The 15,580-nt window shown below is 55.8% G+C and overlaps 3 protein-coding genes across 3 annotated transcripts; all 3 read right to left on the minus strand.

Moving 5' to 3' along the window:
• Nucleotides 1-5,198: 5,198 nt before the first annotated feature.
• Nucleotides 5,199-7,644, minus strand: QBC33DRAFT_555964 (uncharacterized protein; the record flags this gene model as incomplete). Its single annotated transcript, XM_060429685.1, has 3 exons — nucleotides 5,199-6,622; nucleotides 6,693-6,749; nucleotides 6,840-7,644. The coding sequence occupies 3 exons, from the start codon at nucleotides 7,642-7,644 to the stop codon at nucleotides 5,199-5,201; spliced, it is 2,286 nt and encodes a 761-aa protein (XP_060286699.1).
• Nucleotides 7,645-8,654: 1,010 nt separating this feature from the next.
• Nucleotides 8,655-10,173, minus strand: QBC33DRAFT_555965 (uncharacterized protein; the record flags this gene model as incomplete). The annotated part of the gene is made up of 2 exons (XM_060429686.1): nucleotides 8,655-10,025; nucleotides 10,084-10,173. The coding sequence occupies 2 exons, from the start codon at nucleotides 10,171-10,173 to the stop codon at nucleotides 8,655-8,657; spliced, it is 1,461 nt and encodes a 486-aa protein (XP_060286700.1).
• A 1,257-nt stretch (nucleotides 10,174-11,430) lies between these two features.
• On the minus strand, nucleotides 11,431-13,446 carry QBC33DRAFT_269058 (uncharacterized protein). The gene has a single exon (XM_060423171.1). It carries the CDS (start codon nucleotides 13,057-13,059, stop codon nucleotides 11,518-11,520), a length of 1,542 nt encoding a protein of 513 aa, XP_060286701.1. The 5' UTR covers nucleotides 13,060-13,446; the 3' UTR covers nucleotides 11,431-11,517.
• Nucleotides 13,447-15,580: the final 2,134 nt, after the last annotated feature.

Here is a 15,580-nt window from a genome sequence, read left to right on the forward strand (position 1 = left end):
GGGGACATGGGATGCGGCGTCTATTGGGTAGATCGCAATTGACGTTCTCGGCGAGGAATCGGGTTGTGATCTACATCGACGATTTCCTTTCTCTGCTCGTGGATTGGCGTGCTTCTCTTTATCCAAATCAATTGGTTCGTGACTTATTTGGTTTACCGTTACGTCGTTGGCCTGTCCCTTCCCTTTCCACTTGTCCCTTTCTGGGCCTAGGGCAAGCAGCTACTGACCTTTCCTGTTCCCTTGCTCAAAGTGGTCTCGAAAACCTGCGACCGACTCAGGATCGGGTAAGGCCACGGTGCCCCAGCCCGTTGCAAAGGCACGCCAGAGAGATTAGCGTAGGCACAGATCCTGGCCCGGCTGAGTTGTTTTTGTTTTTCCATTCCAGTGGCGCTCCGCGCCGAAGCCACTGAACTGGGTGGGCGGTGGCTGAACGTAGTGCGAAAAAGGAAAAAAAAGAAATCAATTGCAACGGGCCGGGGTGCGGCGGTTCCCAAAGCAAACCCCGAAAGGGCTGATCACCAGAGTCGCAAGCTATGCAACGCGGCATCCTCCGAGCAAGGGACAGAATCGGCAAGGGAAAGATATATCGACAATCGTTGCCAACATCGGAAATAAGCGGGCCGCGAATTCTTGGTTTTTATTTCATTCCCCCTCGTAAGGTTCATCTACGCATGTAGTCTTCAGCCGCCTGCCGGCGATGAACAGGGGGAGGGGGATGAGCAAAGTTGAGCAGGGGGTGTGGTTAGATTTGCAAATCACCAAAACCTGGGAACGCTCAGGTCTGCCAAACCTTGCGGCATGCTGAAGGCAACTCCACTCGAAAGCAACAGAGCAGAGGCCGCCTCTCCTCCCGGAAGGAGATAATTACACAAGCGAGGCGACCCCTTCCCTGCGATCAGCGAAAGGGAAGTACGAAAAACGGGAAACGGGCGCTTCAAGGCGATCGACCTGGGCCCGGCCCTGCACAAACCAGGAGCCGGACTGGCGGATCAGCGCTCAGCGAACCTTTTCTGTGGTGCCGGGCGGGATCAGTGTGACCCATGTAACCCTGTGGTTCCCACCGCTGGGGAACTGGGGGGACACATCTCAGTTATACATAGGTAGGCAGGTATGTGCACGCAAGGTACAGTACATCTGTACCTTCGTACATATACGACGTACCACTACCTTTTTCAGGCATGTCATAGTATCAGCACATAATCGACGACGGGTGATCTCCAATCGACGCCAGCGCCAACGACTAGCCCCCTTTCAACTTTTCAATATACTACATATGCGCAATCTCTCTCGCCCATTTTGTGTCATGATCGACCATCTGACCCGTTCTGCTCCTCCTCTACACTTCGGCCCATTCGATGGTGACAGATGCGGTCATGACGCACAAGTATACATGCAATTGTATTTATGTACCTACTAAGCTTGGGTGCACCATGCACACCTTAAGTTACCTCGTACGTGGGGGAGTGCGTTTGCGGGGGAGACCCTGCCAGGTCGCCGACCTCGCCTCCTTTACCGGATTCGGTAACTCTCTTTTTCGTCCCCTGTACGCCAAGCTATATCCACCGCTCCCCACCCCTCTGGCCCCACTTCACCGAGTCACCGGGGCACAACCTTTTGACGGCGCTGCCCGAACGGTGTAGGCTGGCGTGTGCCGGCTACCAACAGGAAGGAATTGATTTTGTGCTTGGGCGGCAGATCGCGTTCCCAGGGCAGCGGAATCGAAATGTGTCGGTGCAGACAGAGACTCGGAACCTGTTGGTTGATCATGGATCATCCCTTCCATCTCGACGAGCACTCCCAGAAAACCTATTTCTTGGCAGGTTACCACTACGTATAAGTTACGAGTCTTCCGGTTCTTGCAACTCGACTTCCTAGCCGCTGACTATGCTAACTACCCCGTCAAGCCGTTGCTGCCGGATGCGGATGCGGGTCCTTAAAGCTATCCGTCGACTCTCGCGTGGGAAACGCGGATGAGTTCCATGGCTATACCGTCTACCAGAAGCCGAGCCCTTAATGGTATTCGGACGCCCCTTCGTTCTTGCCACCTGCCTCCCATGCGTTGTATCGTCCCTGTATAACCCTCTAGCTTCACACATGCTCGGGTCCCGGAACCATCGTGCGCCACAAGAGAGACATATTGGCCCATATATGCTCAGTAGTTACGTGCTAGAAAGCATCTGCTGCGTCGTTTCCCCACCGTTACTTAATCACGCAGGTTGGAGCAAAAACGGGGTCTTCCGCAAGGTCACTCGCTACGTTTGTGACCAATCACCCCAGGGTGTGCCGGTGACCAAGTGAGGTGAGGGAGGGCGTAGGACCTACCGCGAGAGCTATGCGTACATGGTAGGAGGAGGCCGTGTGGCTTGAAAAGTCCCCTGAGCCTCGACCACGCCATGGGCTCCTTTCTCAATATTACCTGCGGGGTCTTTGCTGGTGCAGTGGGCGCCCAGAGATATTGCTTCTTGTATCATCACCAAGGTAAGGCGTTCGTTTTTTTTTTGAAAAAAAGGGCAGTTGTGATGCTGCTGGTTCGAGGACCCATCTTGTTGTGTGACTCCATATCCTGAATTCCGTCTGTTCTATCACAGCCAAGGAGTCGGACCACTCAAAGGTCCCCCTCCTCTGGCGTCTTGCCATTAAAATGAGATAAAATTCCCCTCGGGAATATGCTCATGCCCTACGGATTTATCGAGTCGAACTCGAGAACAAAGATGCATGGTTCCGTCCCTTCCCCTCAGGGAACAAACCTTAAACTGTGTTTCTCCGGCGAAAATGCATGTCTTACTGCTGTGGTTCCATCTCAGGAATGTTGCGATTAATTCGGTGGGTATTGTCAGGCAATGTGTAAGTTCCACACAATGTATAAATACAGAGACAGAACATCTCTTGATTCGGTTCTATACCAAGCTCGGGCTGTTGGGGACTTTCTCTAGATAAATGCTAAGAATCTGACCAAATGTATGAAACAATGACTTCCATCGATCCCCTCACAGCAAGTTCTCGCAGGGATGGATATCACTTCTTAAGGCAAGACTAACGCATGAGGCGGAATAGGCCGCTGCTCGCACGACTGAGTTTCATACCAGTCCACCCCAGGTATCTACTATAGAGCCAGACAAACCTAGGCGATTCTGCTTCCCTTTCCCCGCCCCCATGCCACCCCGCATCCACGAATGTATGAGAAGAGATTCCATCACAATGGCCGTCTCACGACTAGTCATACGCGTGTCCGTGCACGTAACCATACCCAGCTGAGAGCACAAGTTAGAGGAGGATAATGCACGATCTATGGATCATAACCAGATCGTGTTACTGTAACACAACCGTGTACGCCAATGTCACGACCCTCTCTCTGTGAAGCCATCATTAACCCTGCTAGGGCTACCAGCTGCAACCAACCAAAACCATAAAACCATAATGCCTCCTATTTCCTTTACCTAGCTAGCCGCCACGGCGAGACTACCGAGGTATTGGTATTTGGCCCCAAGACACGCTGGCAGGCAATATTCCCTACTAACCATGAAGGTGGGACCAGACTGCTATACCAACCCCCCACCCACCCGAGAGTACGGACTTGGGAAGTAAAAATAGAGGCGGTCGACCTGAAAAATGCGAGCCATGCCATCCGTCACCACTAGTGCATCCCAGCGTGGAGTTAGACCACCTTGTGAAGAGTGGGACGATGAGGGCGCTGGTCTGGAGAACAAGAACTCGTCCCAACGGGAAACCTTCACGTAATAATCAACGGGAAACCTTCACGTAATAATGCGGACCCAATTCCTTCGGATGCCTGCCGCCTGACTATGGAACCCAAGAGGTAAAACACCTATGCGGTCGAGTAACCCACCTTCGCTGACGCCGAGTTGGGTCGAGGTGCAGGACACATTCGAACTGGACCACCCTTTGTGACCCCACCCGAAATTACCTTCAACAATAGGGGAGAGCATGCAGGTCGGCTTGCTTGCATCGATGGGGGTAGTTCAGTCTCTTTGCCTGGTGGGGGGAAGAATCCCAAAATTGTCATGAAATATCAGCTGGTGAGGGGCAAACCGAGTCAGTACCGATAGTCTCGTGTGTAGAGTACATCTCCTCCACAGACCCGGCGATCTGGACCAACCGTTTCGGCTATCGAGTTGTGGATGGTCTTCTATCTTTACGTAACGAAGTACCAGTAACCACAGGCCGGATCCTTATCGGCACCGAATCTACAGCGGTTTCCGCGCTATTTGGGTACAGGCTACCTGCAAATTACGCATACGCCAGTCCGCAACCGTGTAGGCCACGTGGGATTCTCGCACTAGCGGTTCCCTCACCTGAACTAAAACCCTCCTTGGCGGGGTGGAGGACTTCAACGACTTTTGCTGACTGACTGGGAAAAAGGGTGGCCCAGCCACCAGTGCGCTAAAATTCCGGGGCCTGCACTTTGCCCCTGCCGACAAAGCTATCGCTTAGCTTTGCCAAAGTGGTCTGAAAGTATATGACCAGAACCCACTTGCCATACTTTTGGCCGTCTGATCATGGCGGACCGCTAGTTCTTCTTTTGGGGGTTTGGCCGGTCTTTTTTCATGTGAGCCCCTATGTGCAGTGCCTGTGCCGCAGCTTTGGTTCATAGAGATACATACATAGCATGGAAGATATGTGGGCGGGTTTAGTCATAACGGTACATAATCAACGCGGGGGCGCGGAAAGGCGGAAAGCAGGGGTTAAAGGGGGGTTTGGAAGAAAAAAAGGGATTAGAGAGGCAGAAATGGATTCCTCCCATGGAAGGTGCAGAATTACTCAGCTATGTGAAGATGATTAGACGAGTGCGAGTCCCACAATCTCCATGCAAGAGAGCAAGAGCAGCCATGCTAATGCAGCGTGTTTTAGTCTGGGTTCGCCCTTAACGGTCACTACTGCAGACATGGCTGGGGTGCAAGGTTTGGGTGTGGTAGCCTGTTGACCGCCTACTGGCGCTATTACGCTCACCCAAGAATCCGTCGCAAAGCCAACGGGCCCGGCATCTCGGCGAGGCTAGTCCATCCCATCCATTTATGTGTGCTACGTTCCAGAGCCATGATCCTGGTACGGCAAGTACTTTTGTACGGCGGGTCTCCCCCGAGGGCCGTGAAAAGTCAATCCCAGACCCGAGGTGGACTGATCCGAATCAAGGGATGGAATGACTGAACACACCACCCTCGAGGGAAACAACAGCCGGATCAAGTAGTGCAGCTTCCACCGGGTGCCAGCCGAGATTGCTTGTCCTGCTCTCTCTTGTTCCCTCTGGCCACGGCTCGAGCTGCCGCGATGCGCGCAGCATTCCCTGCGGACTCCGTCCCACCCATGCCTCCTGAAGCTGTGAGACCCTGACCCACCTGCGACGGGGAGGCCGTTGTCACCGGGGCTGCCCCCGGCAGCTTTTGTGGAGCATCAGATGCTGCTCGCGATGGCACCCTTGCCGGCTGGCGGCTTGGGCTGTCTACGACCACCACTCGTAGGGAAGAACTAGCGAGGACGTCCGGTTGCGGCGACGCAACGGTGTCACGACTACTGGCGTTGTTCCAGCCACCAGCCCCGCCATCTCCACCAGCTCCACTAGCACCACCTCGTCCAGATCCCTCCCTCCGAACGCCGAGCCTGCTTCTCGCCAAGTCATCCTTATGTAGGGTAGACTGCCTATTTCCCACGTGAATGACCGACCCGGTTGACGTAGATGGCGTCATGTCGTAACAAGCTGAACTCGTGGTGGTGGCGGACCCTGAGCTGCCTGAACTAATATTCGGGCCTACTTCCGATGTTGGTTGTTGGGTCGCGGTCTCTGTCGCAGCGGCCGGCCGTAACCTCTCGGAAGAGGACACAAAGCCAGTCACCAACGACAACAGACCCGCTGCCCTAGCTGTCAGCGTGCTTGTATCGTCTGTCGACGGGGCTGCCGCTCTAGCCCTCTCGGCTGTCGAATTTTGGTCCCCAGATAGGAGTACCGGGGGTGTGACGGACAGGATCTCATCATCGCCGGCGTGGAAGGAGAACCTCCGGACTTGTTGGTTCTCCATATGCGGCTGCGCACGAGAGGAGTAGCCTTCGCCTTCTGGACCCGCCCCTTGTCTGCTGGTCTCTCCTCCTTCGCCAGGGCTCCAGTTACCATTGGTGAACCCATTCCACACCGTGTAGCCAACTGTATTGATCGGCGGGCTGCTAGGTCTGCCCTTCGTATCGGCATCTTCCATAGTCCTGTAGACGCTCGTCACATGCTCACCGGAGTGACCCAGGCCCCCAGTCACCTCTTCCGTGTCCTGGCCAGCCTTTCTCTCCTGTGGTTGTGATGCGGCTGACTCGGTGCTCGTGCTAGAGCTCGACGGGGAGGAGTCGATGCCCATTTGATACTGGAGGTGACGCCCTGACTGAAAAGCGGTCTCTGACTGTCCTGACCGGGTATTGGCTTGGATGGATGACTGGCTTCCTGGTGGGAGGTACGTTGTGCTCCTCTGCCCCAACTCCGGAGTCTGCTCTCGCGTGACCTCGGGTCTCGTCTCCCTGTATTGCACGAGCCTTCGGCGATGCTCGCGGGTAGAATCGTCCTCTTGCTGCAGCCTCTGGCTCATTTTGATATCCTGGTCAGGATTTAGAGTCCGTGGGATATGGTCTAGGGTGACATGTTAGAATGGCCTTGCAGGGGGGTTAAGTGCGCGGCATACCTATGGTTTTGAACGAACCTCTCGTCCTGGGGATCCCAACCCTCTGACTCTGCGGTTCAATCTGGTAATTTTCTTCTGCAGTCGTGCCGTTAGCTCCGAACTCCTTTCTCTCCAACGGAGTCATAGACAAGGCCCATGACCACTCCGTTTCGACAATCGCCATACCTTCATCATCCTGGGAGCTACTCAGTCTCTTGAGCCGCTCCTGGAACCCTTTTCTCGCCCCCCTATCCACCAGGCTGCCACTCCTCGCCAGCACCACGGTCTCCATCCCATCCCTACTAGTCCTAGCAATGACGAGCTCCAGCCTCCGCACCTCAGCCCGGTACGCCTCCTCCCTCGCGGACCACTCCTCCGCGACGGCCCGGAACTCCTCCCGCTCCCCACCCATCAGGCGCCGCAGCTCGGCCGCCTCCTCCCGGGCCTCGGCGACGCGCCGCCGCAGCTTCGCGTACCCCTCGATCAGCGCCAGCACGTGCGCGTTGTAGTGCACCGGCAGCGGCACCAGCGCGTCCCGCTTCGTCATCATGGCCACCTGCAGCGCCTCCACCACCATGTCCAGCGACGGGCTCTGCCACGTGCGGTCGCGGTCGCGGACCACGGCGGCGGCGGCCACCTCCTCATCGAGGGGGGCGCTGTCGGTGCCGCCGCCGCGACCGCCACCGCCGTCGGTGTCGACGGTGCTGTCCGTGGTGGTGGTGGTGGTCGTCGTCGGGCTGTCGGCGGTCGGCGTGGGGGACGGCGTGGCGCCGCCCGGCCTGCCCTCCCGGCCGCTGCTGGGTCCGAGGTCCAGGCTGAGGAAGCTGGACACGCGGTGCACGGGTCCATGGGGGCCGAGAAGCCGCATCGACGAATATGACTGGCGGTGGCGGAGCTCTCCGGGGAGATCCCCGTCGTGTTCGGGGCCCGCTGGACGGGTCGGGCTGTGGGGGCGTTGCCCGAGATTTCGGAACCATCCCAGGTCCGCCATTGTTCAGATACTGGAGACGAGACGTTGACGGGGATTTGGGTTGGAATGATTCTGCTAGATATGATGATCAAGGGGTGGACATGGCCATGCGATCGAGATGAGATGGGCGAACTTCGGCTGCTCGACCCGAGAGAGGTGTGAAGGCTCGGAATTTGTGTCGATTGACAGGGTAGACACATTCAATGCGGATGGGAGTGAATGAAATTCAGCGGGCCTCGTTTGGGTTGGTACCTAGGTCAGGGAGCCAGAGTGACGAGACGGACGCGCCAGACCACAATGCTTGTTTGTTTTGTTTCTGTCACCAAGGGAAGGCATGACACAGTTTGTATTTCACGTATGCCTGGCTCACCTTTCACTCATATGGTGACCGAGCAACGGTTCATCACAACAAAATTGCCGGCCATTAGAGTTGAGCGTGACTTTGCCTAGATACTTGACCTGCCAAGCTCGTTCAGATTACGAGCCCTATCAGGTCGTTCAAAAGCGTCTATTTCGGGATCCGTCGACTGACATCTAGCAGCCTATCGGCCTCTACCTGATCTCGGCGTGGGAGTTCGCTCGCAGGGCACGCCAATCCTCTCGTCACTTGCACCTATGTCCTGGTCAACCCGATATCGTGGTTCCTCAGGTAAGATCTGGCATACCATTCCCTATCCCGCAACCCGAGCATATGCCGGGAAGGGTTCCGATCTCCATTAAACCAGTAGGGAGTGCCACTTGCCAAACTCGTGTAGGTGGTGAAAGAGCGTTTGCAGTCGCAGTCGTTGTTTTGGCAAACAGTCAAATCTACATAACGACGTACCCTGCATGATATCTCGATTGAGTCTCGAGACACCGTATCAGGGAATCGAATCATCGCAACGTGAATCCCCGAGGCTGCAGAGAAACAACTATAATGGGACTGATTAGAACGGAAGATCCATCGATACGTAATGCCGTAATACTGAGCGGGCAAGGCAAAGGAAACGAGCCGTCGACTTACCGCGGAATCGAGTCTGCGAGAGGTAGACCTAGAGGAACGAGTCTTCGGCCTTCTGCCTCCTACGGCCCCTATTTTCGAGTTTGTCGGCGAACAACTCCTTGGTTGCGTTGTTTCCGAATTTCTCGGGGAACAGCTCCTTGGCGCTCGGGCCGGTGCCTTTGATCGCGAAGCCCTGATCCGCGCCGCGCTTATTCGCCAGGCCACGGATGTTGAACCCGCTACTTACTTCTGTCGTCGTTCGCGGCGTGATTCGGTCTGCGAGTTTTGCTTTGAAACTGTCAATGATGCTTCCGAGTTGATGAGAGTAAGAGTAAAGAAGCCGAGTATAAACGCCAAAGCTGCGTTGCGGAGCATCGCTGCAACCGTCGAGACCCCAGTGGTGGTTGATGTAAAGAGACATTCGCGACATACCGCTGGACAAGATTGTGCCCTCGTCGACCTGGTCCATCTGCGCTTTACTGCCAGGAGCTGACGAAGACAACTTGGTAGGAAAGAGTTCCTTGGCGCGGTTGTCTTTAGAGAGCCGGTCCTTGATAGTCCGAGCCTTGTCGCGATTCTGCGTAGCTGCTTCCTGATCCCTGGCAAGATCGTCCACCTCCATCCTCAGGTCATCCCGTATTGGGGAGGCCGAGCGGTCCCGCCCCGATATGCCATCCCTTTCTCTCGGCCTGCGGTTGGGCAAGAGCTCTTTATCCCGGTTCCGTCGCGTATATCGGTCCTCGTCTCCACTGGATACAGAGGCTCGCGGCAGCCGCGGCTTGAGATTTGCCCGTTTTGCAAGTGACGCCTCATCATCGTCGTACAAGCTGACGTCAAATGGCTCGGACTCCTCGTCGCCGTATCGGTTGTCCCTCCGTCGGTCATCGCGTCGGTCATCGCGCCGATCACCACGTCGGGCCCCGCGACGATCGCGGTCTCGCCCGTATCCTTCGCGGTCCCTATAATTTCCCCTATTAGACCCGCCGCGCCGTCTCCTTTCTTCGGGGTCATATTCTGGGTGGAGGAGGTAGAAGCGGCTTCGAGCAGCTGCGCCAACCTCCTTCCTGTCCCCGGTCACCGCCAAGCGAACGAGCAGGGTGCTGTCTGGTTTCCCACTGTATGGTTTAGCGGGGAGGGCTTCGAGTGGCGGCAATTGCGTAGCGTCGGCGATCTCAACCGATGAAAGGGCAATGAGGGCTTCCTGGGCGGTGGATTCGGACTTGAATACGAGGTTCGCGGAGCTGTCGTCAATCCACTCGACACGGTCAAATAGGCCTGAACTGAAATGTTCTGCCACGTATCCCTTGACCTCTTCGGGATTGAATGTGTCTAATCCTCGGACATGGATTTTGTATGGGACTATGGCACGTTCGTCGGACCGGTTGTCTTCGGGATGCGATTCCTCGACCTCGCCAGGTTCCTGGAAGATTCCCTGTGAGCACTCGCGGGTTGATCTGATGCTTAATGTAAAGACGAACCTGTTCATAATCTGCAATTATATCTGTAATGTACGCCTCCGGGACGGGCGGGACGTCGACCGCGTCGTCCATTTCAATGTCCAAATCCATGGTGACAGTCGGCAGCTATCCGAGCAGTGGTGGCGATGAAAGAAAAAGGCTAGATAAGCGCGTCTTTCTGGGGTTGCCACCAAATAGAGAGGGGCGCTGCAAGAGTCGCACCGGTAAATAATAATATGAGACCCTGGTGATGGACTCTTCAGCTCTTAATATGGGGGAAACCCTGAGCAAAAACGGTGTCGCGCGACGTGAGGATCGAGGTGGGATGAGGCTCCGCCCAACGAATGCGGATAGTGGAGCAGTAGGTGCCAGGGAGGTACTCTTTCCCTTTGGAAGGGTTGAAGTATACTTTTGTGCTACTTCACTGGGCTCAGGTTGTTTTTAAGATCGACGAAGCTAAGCCTCGGCTGGTGCCGCTCGTTGAACGGATTTAGCAGCAGAGATCCGAGCCCTTGCCGTACTTGCCGCTTGGCCACGAGGATTGACTTTGGCCCAGTCTCGGAAGGTGCCTACCCAACCAAGGTCTTATCGATATACCTATTTGAACCCATGGCCGTGTGGGTGGAACAACGCAGCGGATAACAACCTCATGAAAATTCTCTCGGTCCCTGGCCTGATCCCTCGAGCCAAGTGACCTGGTCCGTGGCGGGGAATGGCAACGAAAGGCAGGAGCAAGGACAATCACCCGCCCGGCCGGAAGCCTTCTTCTCACCTACTGTGTCGACGACGACTCGAGGCCTGACGGGGTGTGGGCTAGAACATATACGTATCCTTCCTACCGGTTCGATTAACCGTTCTACTAGAGCACACATTAGGCAGAGGGTCGCTAATGAGGTAATATTCTAATTGAATCTAACAAGACGGAGAAAATCATCTATTTAACCCAGCGCGAGCTTATACATCACACCCGCCGAACTACCAGGAACCAAGACGAGAGAAAACATGACGTATGAAGCCCCGCCCGTAACGAAAGAGAGCTGCCATCAATATCCAAGGGCTCACTAGGTAGCCACCGAGCTGCACCATCACCACCTCTGTGGATGTCGCCGTCAATCAAGAAATGCATCGGAAGAGAGGAAATATGAAATGGAAACAACAGCACAACAGCACAACAGCACAACAGCACAACAGCACAACAGCACAACAGCACAACAGCACAACAGCACAACAAGAAAACACCCTGGATGGGGATATCAACGTCCCAAATGCTCAAAAGTCCTAACCCGACACCTCGAGGTTGCCGTTATCGCCCTGTATCGTCATACGCCACATGTCCGTTGAACGCCCAATAACCCCCCAAATCTATCGATTATCTGGCGCCTATGATCACACTCTAATCCAGTCCGTCAGTTTATATCATTGCCGAGCTTGGTGCTGGCGAGTACGACCTCCTGCCTATGCTGTACCGACACCAGGTCGCCTGATGTTCAGCATTGTATTCGCGGGCAGAGGACAAGTGCGCTTCGTCCTCGAAGCGACACCCTCGGCCGCTGCAGGCGCCGACGAACTAAAGCTGTTCGATCTTGCCATTTCCGATGCGGCTCGTTTCAGCGACGGAAACGCGGGCAAGATATCACCAGCGGCTGGCCGGTCATCATCGTCAACGATGACGTCGTCGTCGTAATGTTCTTTGTCCAGCAATGGGTCATACTCCCAGCTCTCCTCAAGGCCTTCCACGACGACTGGGGCGTGCCTCAACGCGTGCCATGATAGCACATATGGCTCACGCATGGTGATGTAGAGCGAGTCCATCATTCCGTTGCCGTCGCAGACGGCGCAATTCTCTCGCAGGAACGCAGCATCGTAGCGTGTGTCAATCAGGTGCGGCTCAAGCTGGCGGAGCATCGGGAGGCCCTGGAGTGGCGCTGCGTCGCAGAGCCTCGCCTGCAGAGGCATCCACGGACGGCCCTTCAGAAGCGGATCGAAGGCTTTGGAGATGGCGTCGCTAAACGCCTCCGCCGTTGGGCCGCGAACGGCGACCATTTGGTGGAGTCCCCGGGAGAGACATCTCTGATAGGCATTCGTGTTCCTCTCGAATGGCATCGGGATCGTTGCATGGGGCATGAGGGAGATGTGAACCGTCCAGATGCCTGAAGTTGTGGCGCTGGACCCGGTGCGGATCGACATAGATGTCGGTGGAAAGGCTGGTGTTACGAATGCGGACGCGCCGCCGAACCCTTGCGTTGTTGGCCGGGGGTCCGACGGCCCCGAGCCTAAAGGGACGCCTAAAGGGACGCCTAAAGGGCCTAAAGGGACACTTGGGCGACGGGCATCTGATGTTGATCTGCGGCGTGGTCGGGTCCCCCTCCCCCTTGAGAAAGGTTGGTGCTCCTCCTCTTCCATCGTCTCCACGATATTCTCGATCCTTTCTTCAAGATAGGTATCGGCATCCTGAAGCTCGAGCTGCCTGTCATCCAGTCGCCGCAAGGTACTGCCAACCTCGGCGAAACGGGCGTTGGCTTGACGCAGGTGGTCCTTGAGCTCATCAAACTTCCCCTTGAGCTCTTGATAAGCGCCCCACAAAGGTGTCGAGTTCGAGTAGGCACGTTTGATTTCTTGATGAAATTCCTCCTTGCTCCTTTCCAGATCTTCTTCCAAGCCGCTCACTCTTCCCAAGACGCTCTCGTACGCGTCGTCCTCTCTTTCCCGTGCACGCCGATCCTCACTGGCGAGCGAGTGCTCGAGAGTCTGAATTCGCTGTTTCAACATGTCGACGTCGGTCGGTTCAGCATCCTTCTTGTGGTAGCAAGCGAGATGGCCGCATGCACATGTTGCACCAGGGAGACCTTTGTTGAGGTGAAAGTTGGCACAAGCACACCGCTGCCCCTTGATCTCCGGCACAAGCAAGATGTAACGGCAGTGTCCCTGGGGCAGTTGCGACTCGTCGACCTCGGTGGTCGGTCCCTGCCATGGAGAAGGCGACGACTTTGCTGACATCAGGCCCACGGCAGTAACGGAGTAGGCTTTCTCCGAGACCTAAAAGGGCAGGGTGGGGAGGGCGGTTGGAGCGAACCCGTTGATGCTGGGAGTGTCTCCAGGAAGCGCCCAAATGGAGCCCAGAGGTGGTTGCGGAAAAGGCTGGACGGCGGCTCACGCGTATAAGAAATAGAACCAGGACGGCACTTTAGGGCTATCGGAGGGCAGACAGGACGGTCGTAAGATATTCCTGGAAGTCGTCCATGGAACAGTCCTAGGTTTGCGGAGAGACAAGCAGTAGGCAAGGTGGGAAGCCGGAGATGGTCGATATCGCGGCGGCGGGGAGGTGGGACTAAGGGGATGATATGGGAGAGGTAATCGTGCCCGGTCGGCTGTGCGCAGGTAAGGGCATACGTGTTATGCCAGTAGTTGGGCAGGGCGGACGATATCCAACAGATAAAGCGTCATGTACGGGGACGGTAGAACAGGGCAGGGCAGTGAGGGCTTGGGGGATCCCAGATAAAGACAACTTGGACGGGGATCCTCGGCGAAATTCTGGCGCTATGGCAGGGCTAGATAGCGCATCTATCGTTTGATGTGATAGGTAGGTATTCGGGACCTGTATCGGGCCCAGCTCTGGTACGGGCTAGAGCTTGCAAGAGCCGTTTGGTTCCCGTCGTGGCGCAGATAAGGGTGCAAGTGGCATCAGGAATGACGGTATGACGGTATGTGAGGGTGCGGCAGGGAGATCTCGGAGTCGCAACGCAGGGATGGTGTGCGTGCAGCCTGTCAGCTTCTATGAAGGAGCGAAAGAGAAAGGCAAGAGGGGTCGCGAGTCGAGGTCGAGGATTGCGAGGGAGAAGGGGAGTGAAGAGGAAGGGCCCACCACAAAGATTTCGCAGCGATGGAGATAAATTGGCATGGGGGGAGGTCCTGATAGGCGGCACATGGGGTTCTTGGTCATAGGACGGTACCGCAGAGTGGCGGGGGTCCACAGCAGCGCGGGAGGTTCCCGGATATAAACTTGTACCAGAAACGCAGGTACCCGAAAAGTACCTTGCTGGACTGAGCTGCCTCGAGGCGATGATGGCCTCATACACCGATCACAATGTAGGAGAGCCAGAGGGACAGACTCATGCAGCGCCTTGATTACGCAGAAGCAACACGGAGATCAGGTTCCTTCCTCACAGAACTTGCTGCGGCTTGCGAGGTAATCGCTACCTTTTAAGGGCACTGAAGCGCCGTGCTAGTGAGCGCATTGAAAATGGCTGCGTGGGGACGTGGAGGGGAGATGGGGGGTTTCCCGCCTTTGGGTGGGTGGTTCGCGCCGTTGCCCGATCTGGCCCTTTTTTTTTCCCTCTTTCTCACTACATTCTTTCATTCTCCACTCCCTAGCCTCCACTCTCCGTCTATCGGAACCGTCGGGAATTGTATGGACCTGGATAGACATCTCTTACTATAGTACAGGAAGGAGGAAGGATTGAACCATGGGAATTCAATAGGTACCTGCAAGGAGATGCAGGTAAGTAAGTACCTTGCTGGGCACCTAGTACGGAGTACAGATGGACGTTCCCTGTATGTGGATGCTAATTGCCCGGGTACCTAGGTATGTAGGTATCTGCCTCTTCAAGTTCAAGGTTGTCGTAAAAAGTAACTACCCGCTTCACGCGTTATCCCGCCCTTCCCTTCTCTGCGACAGCGGCAAGTTCCCGTTGATTAATCCCATTGTGAACCACCCACCCACGGGATGAAGTGGGCGGGGAGCAGGGGACTTGCCGTCGTTCCTGCAAGTTGCGCGACCCTTTTTCCCTTCTCTCATTTTTTATTTTATTTTCCCCCCTTGCGTTCCACGTCGCCAGAAACAGTGACACAGGGCCACCACGGGTCGCTGCAACAGGGACTTCGTGTTACACCCGCTGAATGCTTGAATGGACTTAACCTGCGCATCGCTGTGCCACATGTATGGCGAAATCGAGGCACCTGTGGGGGCCCAAAGATAAGAGATTTCCTGCCTGAGGCTGTAACACCCTCAAATCCAAATCAAATTCACAGAGGAATCAAAGGCCAGAAGCTGAACGCCTGAACGCCGTCCCGAAACATCCATCCGACTTGGGAAGTCGGCGGCTCATCTAACGGTAGATTTGAAGGAACCCCAGGCATTTCGGCGTCCCACACATCGTGGCCCTGGGCACGAACTTGCGTCCCATGTTTGCCCTTTCTCGGGCACTCAGCTCTTCCTGCGTCAGGCCGTCGCACGCCATGTTCCTTCAGAATGACAGCAGAAACGGATCGCCTCGAGTTGGCCGACTCAGTCTCACCGCCATCGCCTTCAAACTATGGCGCAATTTCTGCTCAAACCATTTCTCATCGGCGTGCGGATACCTGTCGTTTGATCCTGCTCTCGGATGGTGGCTGGCAATCGACGTGCGGCGAACGCTGTGGCACGGCAGTCCTGTCAGATCCAGGCTCGCCACTCACCGCAGCATCTTCGCCATCGCGTGACTGTTGAATCCCATACCGTCGTATCGGGTAGCCACCTGGT

Source organism: Phialemonium atrogriseum, assembly GCF_030411735.1.
Source record: "Phialemonium atrogriseum strain 8032-3 unplaced genomic scaffold QBC33scaffold_4, whole genome shotgun sequence".
In the NCBI taxonomy this organism is placed as follows: domain Eukaryota; kingdom Fungi; phylum Ascomycota; class Sordariomycetes; order Cephalothecales; family Cephalothecaceae; genus Phialemonium; species Phialemonium atrogriseum.